The sequence below is a fragment of the Sturnira hondurensis genome, unplaced genomic scaffold (genome assembly GCF_014824575.4).
Source record: "Sturnira hondurensis isolate 20B ecotype Veracruz unplaced genomic scaffold, ASM1482457v3 Scaffold0007036, whole genome shotgun sequence".
Classification (NCBI taxonomy): domain Eukaryota; kingdom Metazoa; phylum Chordata; class Mammalia; order Chiroptera; family Phyllostomidae; genus Sturnira; species Sturnira hondurensis.
Window position 1 is genome coordinate 3,909,269 of NW_028079667.1, and position 15,935 is coordinate 3,925,203.

Sequence of the window (15,935 nt, forward strand, 5' to 3'; positions counted from 1 at the left end):
TATTTTTCATAATTTTACCCAGTCTTCCTCTATTTTGAACAGAGATTTAATGCATATGTCAGCAGGTACATCCGATAGCCCCAGTCTTTTTATATCTATAAAATAGTAATATTATTCCCACACAGAGAGGAATGTGAGTTTGAATATAAAATAATAATTATAGTTAATGAGAGAAAAGGACTATCCTATGATTATCTTTGATATAAAGTAGATTACAGTATTTATTATCCTATAATAATAAGTGTAATAATACACTTCACACAAAAGTCTATAAAACATCAGCCTGGACTGAAGCATCAAGGTCACTGTGACCTCTCTGACCTTTTCTCCTTCCGCTCTCGGAGGCAGCTTACCCTGCCTTATTTTCATGTTGGAATTCTGTCCTGGTTCGGCTTCTTCTGGGGTAAGTGTCCTGATCGTTGCATTTCTTGAGCTGTTCCTTCTCTAATTCACTTCGCTTCTTCTATTGGCCAAGATAGCCTTACATTTGTTCCTCATCTTGATTAAACTTTAAACAGGTTTCTTCCTGACTATAAAATCCCTGACGGCTCTTTTTTAGGGACTGTACTTTAGAAAATGTATAGCTGCAAAATCTTTCTCTGCTAATTTGAAATACATAGATTTCCTTTAGAGTCACTTTCCAGTGTCCCAGACCCCAGGATGGGGACTGTGCTTCTGGACCCAAGAACCATCCCTTTGAAATGGGATCATCACAGTGTCTGTGGGATGGTGGGAGCCTAACCTTCATGGGTGCTTTGCTCCAAGTTTTAACCATTACCTTAGTCAGGAAGATGGGAAAAAGATTACTCTTCCTTCAGGTAAGGCCAATTAGCAGGCACAGGTGCCTGATGTTTCCTACTCTCCAGCCCTTACAAACTCTCCAGCCCTTTGTCAGTGGAGTTGAGTTCAGTCTATTGTAATAGTGTTAAATAAGATCATCCTTACCTACTTAACTTTGTCCATCATAATTTTTCTCTATCACTATATATTCCTCCCACATCAAGAGAGAAAGGAAGGAAGAAGAAGGAAGGAAGGAATGTAGCAAGGATGATTATAGTTATCTTTTCCTCAAAGCATATTTTAAAATTAAGTGGGAGAGCAAACAAATTCAGAATAAAAATATTCTTTCATATTGAATAAACCTAGCATTCTGAAAAGCATCATCTATTTTTATTTCTTTTTATTATTTTGGATATCACTGGTTAATTATAAAGATACACAAAAATTATTTACATGATGAAAGATTTCAGAAATTCAGTGGAAAGGGCAGCTTCATGTAATGTCATTTCTTTTTTTTTAAGATTTTATTTATTTCTAAAGAGAGGAAAAGGGAGGGAGAAAGACAGGGAGAGAAACATCAGTGTGTGGTTGCTTCTCACAGTCCCCCACCAGGGACCTGGCCTGCAACCCAGGCATGTGCCCTGACTGGGAATGGAACCAGTGACCCTCCGGGGTCTGCAGGCTGGCACTCAACCAACTGAGCTATACCAGCTGGGCACATGATGCCATTTCAATAATGACTTATTTCAGTCTACATACTTTCCAAGAATGTCACCATCTCTACGTAAGAAATAATCTTTGCCATCTAGAACTACTTTCGTGCCTCCATATTCTGGGAGAAGTACTTTATCTCCAAGTTTCATGCGAATTGGTTCAACCTTTCCACCCTTGCCTGTACAGCCTGCTCCAACAGCTAGTACTGGCAGTCACAACACTTTTCCTTGAGACTTTTCTGAATGCATATTGCCTCCTTTGGTCACAGCTTCAGCTGCACTCCTTTGAATAAATAATCAAGTAGAGAAAGAAACTTTCTAAATACCTGTCCTGCCATGATTCCACTGCGGAAGTTCACACTCTGTTCACAAGAGGGGGACACACAGCTGGGTCCGTGGGTTGTGAACGTGGGAGATTTTCTTTTTTTTTTTCATTTCAACACTGACATTTCTGAATACTGGAGTTTAGAAAACACAGACCCATAGGATGAACTCCAAACTTTACTTTCAGGTTATTGATAATCTGGTCTAAATTTTCTATTTCCATTTTTCCTTCCACTATTTTGATTCCAATCAAATATAAATACCCTCAATTTCTGTTAGCTATTTATCTATAAATGCTTTCCCCTCCCCTTTTTTTCCAAGAACCTATTTTTCTTGATTCCTCCATAAACACAAACATTTCTCTTACACTCTTTCACTTCTTGCTCTATCTCCTCAAAGTTTTTTTTCCCCATTAAAAGTCAGGTGGAATTTGATTGACTACTTCATTCCATACAACACCTCCCAAATGTGTGCCTCCAATCCAGAGCTCTCTCTAGCACTTTAGGCTTGTGTATTCAACTCTCTGACATTTCAGGGGAGATGACTAAGTAAATATCTTTCACTCAACATTTTCAAAACGGAAATCCTCACCTTCTTCTAAAAACTACTCTACCTGAAGACAACCCATCCTAGCTGCTCAGGTGAGAAACAAAAAGCTCGAAACTGTCCTTAATGTCTTTCACATCCACAACTACTCTGTCCAGGTATCCATCCCATGGGCTCCACTTTAAAATATATTTAAATTCAATCCAGCAATTCCTCCCCATTCCACTGCCATCCCCATAGTGGGGCAATGCCTCCTCGCCCAGATTACTGAAGAGAGCCACAAAGTTGGTCTCCAATGTCCACTTTGGCCCCTACCTGCAAAGTCTATTTTTAGACTAGAGCCAGAATGATTCTTTTAAAACATTAAGTCACACCATGTCACTTTCCAATGGCTTCCTGTTTCACTCCAAAGAAAAACTCAAGTCTTTACAATGACTTACAAAACCTTACATACTTTGTTTCCCTCCCTCCACTCCCTTCCACTCATCTCAAGACTCCAACTCACCGCAAGTACCGTCACTCCAGGAAACTGGCTACCTCGCTCCTCTTTAAACTTGCCAAACAGAGTCCTACCTCAGACCTTGTTCTAGTTGCTCCCTCTGTAGGAAACACTCTTCCCTTGGGTGAGCTTCAGGGTTCATCCCCTCACCTTCCTTAAGTATTTTCTAATATCTTGCCAATAATAATTCCCTTGATCCCTTATTTAATATTACAACTTGTCCTTTCCCTCGCTCTCCATCTGACAAAACCACTGTCCTTTCTCAAAATTACCTTACTCTTTAACCACCTTAAGTCACATTACATTTTTCTGAGAACCAGCAAGATCTAGGAAGGCCTCCTTATAGCACAGGACTTACAAATTCCAGATGAGTCATTCAACCCCAGCATCCCTGCACAGTGCAATTGTGTATGGTTATGGGATACCGAAAAGGTTTGTTTTCCTGCTTGAAGCAAAACAAGACAGGCAGAGGAGCAGAATAGGAAGAAGGATGGAGAAAAAAATGCCATTTCAGTGAGTTAAACACTATCTATCACAAGTGTTTGCAATCTCAACCACATCCTGAAAGACCAGAAAACCTACAAATTGCAACATTCACAAAACTGATAAATTACAACATGAATGGCAAATGAAAAGAGGGGGAAATATTTTCAAAATAGAAACAGGTATTGTTCAAGGACTACCCAGAGAATTCCACAGCAACCCAAGAGTCCATACGGATGCTTGTTTTCCCTGTAATGTTTCCTCACAATGAGAAACACAACTATCTCTTTACGGGCAATACTGAATTGTTCTGTTTGTTCTCTGGAGAACGAATGTCTCTCAAGTTAAAAATTAACATGTGAAACTATGAAACCATGAGATGTGAGAAAAGTTTAGCTTAGGGATTTTCTTTTGAAGGGCAGGGTTGTTTTGTGCTTTGATTTATATATTTTTTACAAAGAAAAATACACTCATAAAAATGATAGTCACGTGGTCAGTCCATTTTACTGTTCTGTTTTCATGTTCAACAATCTAATATCAAAAGTTTTCATAAACCCCAAAAATTAACTGTAAGGAAAACAATGTCTTATTGATGGAGTTTATATTTCAATACATTGACAGGTACTGTAAATCAATAATCTCAACTAAAATATAGTTTCAGTGCAGTTTTAAAGTAAGATGTTTTCAAGCTATCAAAATCAAATTCCTTACTCATACGAGAAAGCACCAACATAAAAATGGATAAAATAATAAGCTCACTCATTAAGATGCACTAATAATTTCAAAAACAAGATGTCTTAGATACTATAATTGACCCTTCATAACAAAAAGCATTATTCTGTTTATATCTAATGTTTAAAAAGATAATTCTTTATTTGGAAATCATTCACCTACAAAATTTGATTTTAAATGACTTGGATTTTATAAATATCAAAATAAAATCTCTTTAAAGGCAGCTACAGGAGAGACAAAACCTAAAATAAATTCTATACAAATTTTTCCTTGTAATGATCTCCAGCTTTATTGTCTGTGCCCTCTTTATTATAGTACACAACAACACTGAGAATCCATAAATTATTTCAGGATAGAATCATTTTTAAATGGTAACTTTATGCATTTTTTTTACTTACACATTCTGTGGCTGTGACTATTAATGAGCCTGAGATGACAGATTTTCCTCCATTAAGGCTCACTGATACGTCAAGAGTTCTGAAAGAAAATGAAGACACAATAATTAAAAGTAAATTAAAAACTCAGTTATTGTGGAATATTTTTATTTCCTTACATAATTCAAAACCAGCCAGAAAGTCTACTCAAAAAGTCAAAGCTTTTGATCAGTTAGCTCAGCTTTTTTCTTTCTTAGCTCCAGTCCTTACTGGAACAGCCAGAGGCAAATTCCTTAAGTGATATAATTGTTCCTAAAAGAAGTATTAACAAAAGTGGAAACACCAAGAAATTCCTGTTTGTTTGTTTACAGTAGTACTCTCCTTATCTGAAGTTTTGCTTATAGTGGTTTTATTTACCCATGGTCAACTAGGGTCTGAAAAAGTGAAAAATGGAGAATTACACAAATTAAAAATTCCTGTTTTAAACTGCATGCTGTCTTGAGTAGCACGATGAATTTCTCACCATCCTGCTCTGTCTGGTCCAGGACTCAATCATCCCTTCCTCCAGCTTATTCATGCCATATATGCTTTTCCCCCTGTAGGCACTTAATCAGCCTGCTCCATTATCAGATGACTGTCAAGCTATCTCAGTGCTTGTGTTCACTGTGACCCTTATTTTATTTAAAAATGGCCCCAGAGTGTAACAGGGATGCTTGTAATTCAGATGTGCCAAAACGAAGTCACTATGTGCTCCTTCTAAATGAAAGGTATATGTGTGCAGAAAAAATATAGTATATGAATTAATAGGGTCTGGTACTATCTACAGTTTCAGGCACCCACTAACAACCTTGGAATGTATCCCCCATGGATAAGAGGAAAGTAGTGTAGTTTAAATAAATTAGAAAAAAATGTCTTTAATCCAGAGAAATGGTGAGATAGTTTCAGGTTCAAAAATATCTAAAGAGAAAAAAAAATCCTTGATTTCCATTTAGCTTAGTTTTCCTACCTATAGATAGATATTACTGTCATCACAAGATCATTGATTAAGAATATACAATTGGAAATTACAAACTATTGAAAAATAAAACAGAGAAAGTGATAATAAAAGACAAAGATAAACTAAAAGAAAAAACTCTTGTTATTTATTTGTAGGCATTATAGGTTATAGATGGTTCCAAGATATTGGGTTGGCCAAAAAGTTCACTTGTTTTTTTCTATAAGATGCCTCTAGTAGCGCTTAGTTGTCTTGAACTTCATTCAAAATGACTTTGTTAAATTTTGTGACAACTATCACATCAGCATGCATTTTTAAAACCTTATTCAAACTGGTGAATTTTATGTAGCCATTTTAATATTGAAGATGGAAGAAAATAAGCAACATTTTGAGCATGTTATGCTTTATTATTCTAAGAAAGGTAAAAATGCAACTGAAATGCAAAGAAAGATGTGTGCAGGGCATGGAGACGATGCTGTGACTAATCAAAGGTGTCAAAAGTGGTTTGCGAAGTTTTCTGCTGCAGACTTCTCACTGCACAATGCCCCATGGCCAGGATGGACCAGCTGAAGATGATAGAGGTCAAATCCAGACATTAATTGAGAACAATCAACATTATACCATGTGGGAGATAGCCAACATTCTCAAAATACCCAAATCAATACAGTTTCTAGTGAAAATGAAAATACGTGTCTTTCATTTTAAGAAAAAAACTTTTTGGCCAGCTCAATATTTCAATATCCTGACAAATGTAGAAAAGAGAGAGTGTAAATTTTGTCCATGGTTAAGAAATATCATAGTTAAAATGTAGTTCTCATTTCCTAAATATAACTTCAAATTATAAAATAACTCACAATAATTAAAATTCTATTAATTTAGAGACTAGTAGTTTATTATTTGGGACCAGTCAGCCAGAAGTTAGTAACTGTTTTTAAAAAATAGCTCTAGCCCTGATTGAGCGCAGGCCTGCGAACCACAGGAACGTGGTTCGATTCCCAGTCAGGGCACATGCCTGGGTTGCAGGCCAGTGACCAGCAGGGGACGCATGAGAGGCAACCATACATTGATATTTCTCTCCTTCTCTCCTTCCCTTCCCCTCTAAAGTTAAATAAATAAAATTTAAAAAGTTAAAAAATAAAATAAAAAATAGCTCTAACAAAATATCAAAGGAAAAAATGACGAGGAGAATTTAAACTATTAAGAAAATAGCTATTTTCAAAAGAGTTGACAAAAAATATTATCATATAATCATCAGTTGGCTAACAAATCAAAGCTATCGATTCATTAAAGCAAAAATATAGGTAACATTTTGTTAATTTGGCTTCCATACAATATTCTACATTGCAAAAATTAAGAGCCAGAAACTTTGCCTCAATTACTCTGAATTAATATAATTTTGTTATATTTAAAAGATTTCTTCTTTATGTTTTTGAATCAATTGCCAAATACTATTAGTTATGAAGAGTCAGAATTAAACAGAAATAATCTCAAGCCTCTGGTAAAATTTTCAATAATGATACCAGAGAGGGGAGATGAGAAACGTTGTTTAGTGCCTGCTACGTGCCAGCTGCTATCATAGGCATTTTATGGACATTGTCTCTTTTAATCCTTACGATAACCCTTCCAGCAAGGTTCCACAAATAGGGTACACGAAGCCCAGAAATGTTAATTACCTTGCCCAGAGTGGTAAAACTAGGATTCTAACAAATTTTGAACTCTTTCCATCATACTACAGATGCTTGATGAAATGAAAATTCTTAATGTGTTTCTTGCCTCAAGGCGATATTTTGTTTGGATTTGTACAGAAATGGAGCCAACAGAAAAGTAACTACTAACAAACTTCTTCAAATCTGTTTTTTTTTTTCAAAATTCAGGAATACTATTAAAATATTTCTTGTAAAATATTCTCTTCAAAAAATTTTTTAAAAAGCTTAGCTAAATCCACAGAAGAATGAGAAGTTGGGGTGTTTATACTAACTTAAGTGAACTTCTGAACTATTCCAAAGCAGAATGCCAAGTGGTTTACTAAAAAAAGAAAACTTCAAACTAATTGCTTATTCTGCAAAACTGAGAGTCTTGTTTTGTTTTGTTTTGTTGAAGACTAAGCATGACTGAATCCAAAAATAATCTTTTCTAGTTCCTAATTCCTCCACTTTAAAGCACGTACCAGAAAGCATGTGACAAGGTTTCAGTTGCAAGAGAGATCATTTAATTTATGACAATGTATGATGGTTGCAGGTAATCTTACTGATTCAACTCGCAAGGGATCAGTAAAGCAAAGTTTTTATCCTACAATCAAGTTCACTCTTTCCTATAGTAGAAATGCATGCTGATCAGATCTTACAGGCAACCAAAATAACTGTACATTGTCCCCAAATCTCGGTCTAGTATAAAGTGTCTGGTGTCATATAAAACTGAATTAAGGCTCCACAGACATGGAAAGCCACCTGATGACTCTTTTGACACCTGGAGTCAATTAAAAAATATAATCCTCACCTTCCTGATCAAAGCATTGCCGTCAACAACAGTGCTAATAATGATGGCATTTATTGGTTCCTTACTATGAGCCAGACGTACTACACTTATCTTCTCATTTACTTCTCACAGTAATTCACTGAGTTTGGCAGTAGCATTATCTCCAGTTTCCAAATAAAGAAACTGAAGCTTAAAAGACAACTTGCCCAAATATTGGGCTTCTCTAATTCTGTAGTCACTTTTACCTCATACTACCTTAATCTTCAATAAATATTTTAGGGTGTTGTATTTAAAATCATCTCACTGGCAAGAGTTTAGTATCATTCCTCTAATTTTTCACTACATTCACATATTTCTCATGTCTATTTATAATGGCATTTATTATACACTATTTATTAGTGAATGTATATACATGCATATACACATATATATTTGCTGGGAAATATTTTTGTAAGTGTTGCAAACATGAAAAACACACTGTAAAAGTTCCTTCTATTTTCTAAAAAAAATATTTATTTATTTTTAGACAGAGGGGAAATGGAGGGAGACAGAAAGGGAGAGAAACATCAGTATGTGGTTGCCTCTTACGTACCCACCATCAGGGGCCTGGCCCACAAACCTAGGCATGTGCCCTGATTGGGAATCAAACTAGCAATTTTTGGGTTTGCAGGCCCACCTTCAATCCACTGAGCTACACCAGTCAAGCTGAAAGTTCATTCTGTTATTAAATTTTGCTGCTTCTTCAGAAACACAGTTTTTAAATCATTAGGACAATTTTGGCACAGTTGTGAGCTGATGCCTCTGTCCAAAGCTGTGCCGCTCCCTCGCTAGCACACAGACTGGAGAAGCTGCCTCACCCTCTAATCCAAACCAGTACCTTGACCTTTCTTCACCTCAAGACTCCAACATGTGTATTTAATGCTTCCCGTCATATTCTATGTTTCTTCGGTTAGCATCTATTGATTCTCACTCCTATTGCTATGTAACTCCTGCATGAGTGCGACGGTAGAACCAGTACTCTTATCTACAGAGACTTTATTACAGACAAAAACGCGTAAAGCCATGCTGTTTTTACTTAATTCCATCCAGGGTGGGGCAAAGGTAGATTTACAGTTGCTCCTTTGAACAATAATACAATCATTCATAAATAATAATACAAAAATAAACTCTGTGTTTCACATATTCACAGATTATTCAAAATATCAAGGTAACCTTTTGATCCAAGTTTTAAAAAAACAGATATTACAGAAGAATGTAAAGCAGCAGTGAAATAAATTCCTAATGCTTTTTTGTTTTATTTAAATAATTTAATTCTCCTACCACCATATAAAAATAGAGAGAACTAAGCTTTTCACAAAATAACTAGCCTATAATGTCATGAAGGTTCATGTAAAGACATTTTTCAAGGCTATTTCCTTCCTGTTGCAAAACATTATCTTGATTAAACCCAACATAATAGCAACATTGAGCTGTGTGTTAAACCTAAAATCTAAAATCCCGGTCTAAAATGGTTGATGAATGTTTGCCAATAAGTTTATTCAATCAATCCCTCAATCAATCCTTCAATCACTTTATTACTAGTTAATGAAGTATATATTCATAAATTACATGTAATAGACCAACCTAGGCTGTGCTTGATAACAGGGCTGCAATAGCCAATAAAACAAAGCATTACAGTATAATCAAAGTCGCATAAGCCATTACAATGAATGTGATAGTAACTGAAATAGGTAAAACACCAGGGTCCTAAAGGACAAGATGGGAAATACAATGACCCAGCCTTGGGAGCATCAACAAAGCTTTTCTGCAGGGAGACCTCTCTAAAACGAATCCCAGAGAATAACTGAGAGTTAGGAAAAGAGATTAGAAGGGAATCCAAGTAGAGGGAGCACTACTTCACAGGCTGAAGGCAACAAAGTCAAAGAACTATCAAGGAACCAAAAGCCATTCAATGTGGCAGCAACATAGAGTGCAAGAGTGAGAATATGTGCCTTCAGCCTGGAAAGGGCAGTAGGGGAAGGATCGTGAAGAACCCAGGATGCCACCTTTAGCCATTGGAATTAGTCTTAACGGGTTTTCAGGTAAGTGGAAATACAGTTAAAATTGTGCTTTACAAGTATCATCCTTGTTGCAGTGTAGAGCACGGGTTGGAAGAGTACATTTCTACATAGAAAGGCCAGTTAAGAATGTGTTTCAAAAAACCAAAGTAGAATTGAACTAAAATAGTGGCAATGAGGGTAGTGTGAAAATGAAAACTGAGAGACAGTAAGGGCTGAGAATATACAGGACTGGGATATTTACTGGTTGCAGGTGAGGAATAAAAAACAGGATTTCGAAGGTTCTGTCCTGCACAGGTGGGTGGGTTTACATAGTAAATTCCTTCATTCAGGAATCTTTTAAGTATTCTGAAGAACATAATTTTAGAGAAAACTTTAATTTACATTTATATTCTTACTATGTAGGTTTCCTTTTCCTACATAGGAAAAGAAGGTTTGAACAGAAGTACACGAGTTTAACTCGGGACCTTCAAATTTAAGGTGGCTGTCGGAAAGCCAAATGAGTTAGCAGACACTGAGATAGTGGGGATAGTGGACATTTGAATAGTGGGGTTTGAGCTAAGAAAAAGATCTTGTTGGAGATCTAGAGCCCATCTGCAGGAAAAGGAAGCCTTAGAGAAGGTGGGTTTGTGGGTCAGGAATCCAACCATGGTGAAAATTGAGAGTTAAAGGGCTGTAAGAAGAGGAGCCTGAGGTAACATCTGAAAAGAAACATCCAGGCAGGTGAGAAAATGAAGTTGAGAAACACAAGCGAGGACCTTCTGAAAGGGGACGGGCGGCCTGCAGCGCACACGCTGCGGAGTGGGCGGGGAAGACGAGGCTGAGCCCTAGGGCTCTTCCCAGTTCCTCTTCTACAAATTGGTTCTACACTGTTTATTGGTTGTTTAGACCTCCTGGCTTCATCCTTAAAACATTTTTTTTTAAAGTAGATGGAGAGAAGAAACTTAAACAACCTAACATGACAAAAACATTGTCTGGAGTGCATTTTAATATCAATGATCACTACTGATACTCAATAGTGATAAAACTAAATTCATTCCATATGAGAAATTATTCGGTAGTATTGTGATATATAGTTGAGTAAATAAAATTCAATAAGGCCTAATGGTCACAGTGCTTGTATTTAATTTTTAAAGATGTCTGACAACTCCAAAACAGAAGAGCTCAGTGCCATATGTCAGAGCTACTATGATCTCAGAAATTTCACACTCCACAAAATATGACTGACATTTCAATCCACAGCAACCAATTTGCAAGGTATTCATTTGCTACTGACTTTATGCATATCCAATAAAAGACTGCTATTTTATGATCCATTAAAAAATGAAAAAAATTAAATAAAACTGTGAAAGACATTTGCTGGAAGTAATAAATAATTTACCTTCAATTTGCACATACTGAAAATTAAACTGGCAACTACTCAAAAAGTTATTAAAATTAAAGTGACTTCAGCTATTTTGAAATCAAGTGCTAGTATTAAATATTCTCCAGAGCTTTTTAAAAGTTAGCTTTATACATAATAAAGATCACAAGTTAAAAAATAAGATTTCATATTTGTGATAGTTTAAAGATTCTACTTCTAGTTAAGAATATATATGTAAATTAATGTTTTGTCTAAAATTATATTCTTCAAAATGGTTACAAGATTCCTGAATGAAGGCATTCCTTGTCCAGCTATCTCAATATATATGCATAACCAAAACAAACATTGCAGACGGGAAGCCTGCTGGATTTCAGAAGAAAAAAAAAGCTATTTTCAGAGAGATTTTGGACATAACACCTAAAGTTGTATTGTAAATGTTTTCTATATGACACTAAAGACAACCTCTTTTTTGCTGATTTACATATTTTAATAAAATAAAAAAGACACTTGAAAATAATCATGCAGTTTTTAGTGTCTTTCATTCAAATACATTAAATATCTTAGTGATAGTAAAAACTTTGATAATATAAAGTTTAGAAGTAAATATATAAGAGTTACATACATATTTAAGGATATCCTCTGCCTCATCATACAGTTGTCCCTCTTTGAAAATTTTAATTACTAAACACTCTAAAAATAATTCTAATTGTTAGAAAGATCTGTCGAATGCTGAATTGAAATGTGCCTCCCTCTACCTCCCACTGTTTTTTCTTCTCTCCTAGGGGCAAATCAATCTTTCACATGACAGATCAGACCTGATGTTTGAAGGGAGCTGATACATCACACCTGAACTCTCTTTCAGAATTTAAAATTGTATCTTATTTAAACTTCCAGTCATGATGAAGGCATAAGTAAACATGCTTTGCTTCCTCAATCAACCACAGAAAGAATTGCAACTAGATTTCCAAACAAATAACGCCAGAACCATCAGAAAATCGAGCTGTTTGGAAATCCAACAACCAAGACTTTGAAGATGCCACGTTCCTCTAAATGGGTAGGAGGGGCGGAGAACAGAAACGCAGAGATGGCAGAGTGGCGCAAAGACATGGTGTGGCATGGAGAGAGTGCGGTGGCAGAACAGGCAAACAAAAATCAGGAGGAATGCCTTGGGGGCAAGTGATCACAGCCCCAGGCCAGACCACACAGCTCAGGTTCCAGTGCCCAGAAGATAAATCCCAGTAATTTCTGGCTGTTAAAATCAGTGGAAGTTGGGATGGCAGGAAAAAAATGCCAGCTTTTCAGGAGACTCTGCTTAAAGGGCCTACATGAACTTAGAACGTACACGGACTTGCCCCCTCTGGGATTCAGCACCAGGGCAACAGCTGGAAGGGCACCAGTTGAACACAAGGAGTAAATGAAGTGAGTAGAAACAGGGAAAGTGTCAGGCATACCTCCAGAAGCCAGGCAGTGGCATTGCCTCCTCTGTAAGCCTTCCCTCCACACAGAGCCACAAAGGGGTGCAGTGGGTTTCCCACCCCAACAATTACCTAAGACTCCACCCAACATAAGCTGACCATGCCTTTTGTACATAGGCCATGCTACTAAGACAAGGAGTCAAAGCAACTCTACCTAATACACAGAAACAAACACAGGGAGGCTGCCAAATCTGGGAGACAAAGCAAGATGGCCAAATGAAAGAACAGATCAAAACCTCAGAAAGAAGAACTAAACAAAATGGAGATAACCAACCTATCATATGCAGAGTTCAAAACACTGGTTGTCAGGCTGCTCAAAGAACTTATTGAGCATGGCGATGGTGTAAAAAAGACCAAGGAAGAAATGAAGGTTATATTAAGTAAAATAAGGAAAGATTTACAAGGAACAAACAGTGGAGGTGATGAAGCTGAGATTCAAATAAATTAGTTGGAACATAAGACAGAAATAGGCATTCATCACAATAGCAAGAAGAAAAAAGAATTCAAAATATGAGAACAGGCTAAGCAGCCTCTGGGACATCTCCAAATATACCAACATCCAAATCATAGGGATGCCAAAAGGAAAGAGGAAGAGCAGGAAACTGAAAACTTATTTGAAAAAAATAATGAAGGAAAACTTCCCTCATTAAGCAAAGGAAGTAGACATACAAGTCCAGGAAGCACAGAGAGTCCCAAATAAGATGGACACAAAGAGGGCCACACCAAGACACATCATAATNAAGAAGAAAAAAAGAATTCAAAAATATGAGGACAGGCTAAGCAGCCTCTGGGACATCTCCAAATATACCAACATCCAAATCATAGGGATGCCAAAAGGAAAGAGGAAGAGCAGGAAATTGAAAACTTATTTGAAAAAAATAATGAAGGAAAACTTCCCTCATTAAGCAAAGGAAGTAGACATACAAGTCCAGGAAGCACAGAGAGTCCCAAATAAGATGGACACAAAGAGGGCCACACCAAGACACATCATAATTAAAATGCCAAAGGTTAAAGATAAAGAGAACATCTTAAAAGCAGCAAGAGAAAAGCAGAGAGTTACCTACAAAGGAGTTCCCATAAAATCATCAGCTGATTTCTCAAAACATACTTTGTGGGCAAGAGGGACTGGCAAGAAGTATTCAAAGTGATAAAAAACAAGGACCTGCATCCTAGATTGCTCTATCCAGCAAAGCTATCATTGAGAATGGAAGAGCAGATAAAGTGCTTCCCAGATAAGAAAAAGCTAAAGGAGTTCATCATCGCTAAGCCATTATTACATGAAATGTTAAAGGGACTTATTTAAGAAAAAGAAGATCAAAACTATGAACATTAAAATGGTAATAAATTCACAACTATCAACAACTGAATCTAAAAAAAAACTAAGCAAACAACTAGAATAGGGACAGAACAACTACAGATATGGAGATCATTTGGAGGGTTATCAGCTGGGAGAGGGAAGGGGGAGTATAGGAGAAAAGGTACAGGGATTAAGAAGTATATTGGTAGGAACAAAGTAGACAGGAGGATGTTAAGAATAGCATAGGAAATAGAGAAGCCAAAGAACTTATACGTATGACTCATAGACATGAGAGGGCATGATTGCTAGGGGGACAGGGGATATCGGGCTGGGGCGGGGGGGCAATGGAAAAATTGGGACAACTATCATAGCATAATCAATAAAACATTAAAATTTTTTTATCCTATTTAATATTTCCGTACTTGGCAATACCTTGTTAGCCACCCCTAGTAGTGCTTAAATTAATTGTTTTTCCTCTTAAAAGGCAATTCCCAGAACTGAATATAATATTTAAAACAGAAATATAATGCAGATTAGGTGAACTTATCACATTTCCATATATAATCAGAAAGCAATATACCATGTGAAAGATAAATGTTTCACCACTGAAAGGTAGGTAGCAAGACAGAATCGGAGAGGGTCATCAGCCTCAGTGCATCTCACCATGATTCTAATGTTTATATTCAAAAATAAAGACATAACTAATGTTCTGGCATCCAAGATAAAAATAGATAAATTAAGTCTCATTCTTCATAAGAAACAGAAGAATAAAGTTGTGATTGTATCATCTGCTAATAAAACAGTGGAATTAGGGACTATGTAAGTAAACATTACACATGTATCTGAATACATAAGTATATTGAAAACAAGTTCAATATAAGTTCATGTGAGGAACTGGATTAAAGGCAGAATTTGTCGAACCAAGAAAAAGAAATGAAATTAATCAATTTTATTCCAGAAAAATTGATTATATTGAAAAATAACAATCTGGAGAAAAATGAGTATTGAGATAATAGAATACAAAGATTCTATTATCAAGTCAGGCTCCAATCCCAAACCTGCCACACCATTTAGCTCAATGACCCATCAGCATCACGTGCTTAGAAGTTTCCACATTTGCTGATATCCCTCCACTTCTTATTCAAAACACTGTCAAGTGTCTTCCCACACTGCCTTTGAAGAGAACTAATACTATCAGTTTTATCTGACTTAGATACTGATTTCATATTTGCCAGAAGATTCTGGCCAACGTTTCTGAAAGCACATTTAACTATACCATATGCCTCCTTAAATCATCTCTATCAAACGAGCTGTAGGATAAGGCTCTGGATCATTCTGTTCTGTTTTTCTTTCTTCACAATGTGTTTATGTATATTTATCCAATTTGCTCTGTTCTTCTTGCCAAATTACAGGTTTGAGATCTCAATGATTGCAGAGCAGCTGTGTTATTGTTCATGTCTCACTAAATGAGGGTCAGAGCACGAGGCCACCCTGCAAATACTGGACACGCCTGCCCTTAACACCACAAAGTGACTGTCCTGAAATGGGGAGGATTCAAAGAAGTTCCCAGAGTCCTTTCCATTCAACCTTTAGGACTTCTGGTACAAACAAACCACTGTTAAAAATAAATTTCCAAACAATCTACAGCTTTTTCTCAGTAAGAAAGTTTAATCACGTGACATTTGAAAATCAACTTGTATCCACTGAAATAGAAAAAACAACCTCGTTACTACCACCTTTACATAATTTCCGCTTCAATCCTAAGAATTTGTTCATCTCAGTGTAAACATCTCTACCAAATAAAGACATTTAATAGAGATTCT

At 36.4% G+C, this 15,935-nt stretch overlaps 1 protein-coding gene and 1 pseudogene across 2 annotated transcripts in view; both read right to left on the reverse strand.

Annotated features, from left to right (window-relative positions):
• Nucleotides 1-15,935, reverse strand: part of ANTXR2 (ANTXR cell adhesion molecule 2) — a 153,923-nt gene that overhangs the window by 94,733 nt on the left and 43,255 nt on the right. For both annotated transcript variants that reach the window (XM_037051028.1, XM_037051027.1), the window contains exon 11: nt 4,476-4,554. In XM_037051028.1, the coding sequence (XP_036906923.1) occupies nt 4,476-4,554 (79 nt within the window). The remainder of the gene's footprint in view (nt 1-4,475; nt 4,555-15,935) is intronic.
• On the reverse strand, nt 1,502-2,293 carry LOC118990405 (10 kDa heat shock protein, mitochondrial-like; annotated as a pseudogene).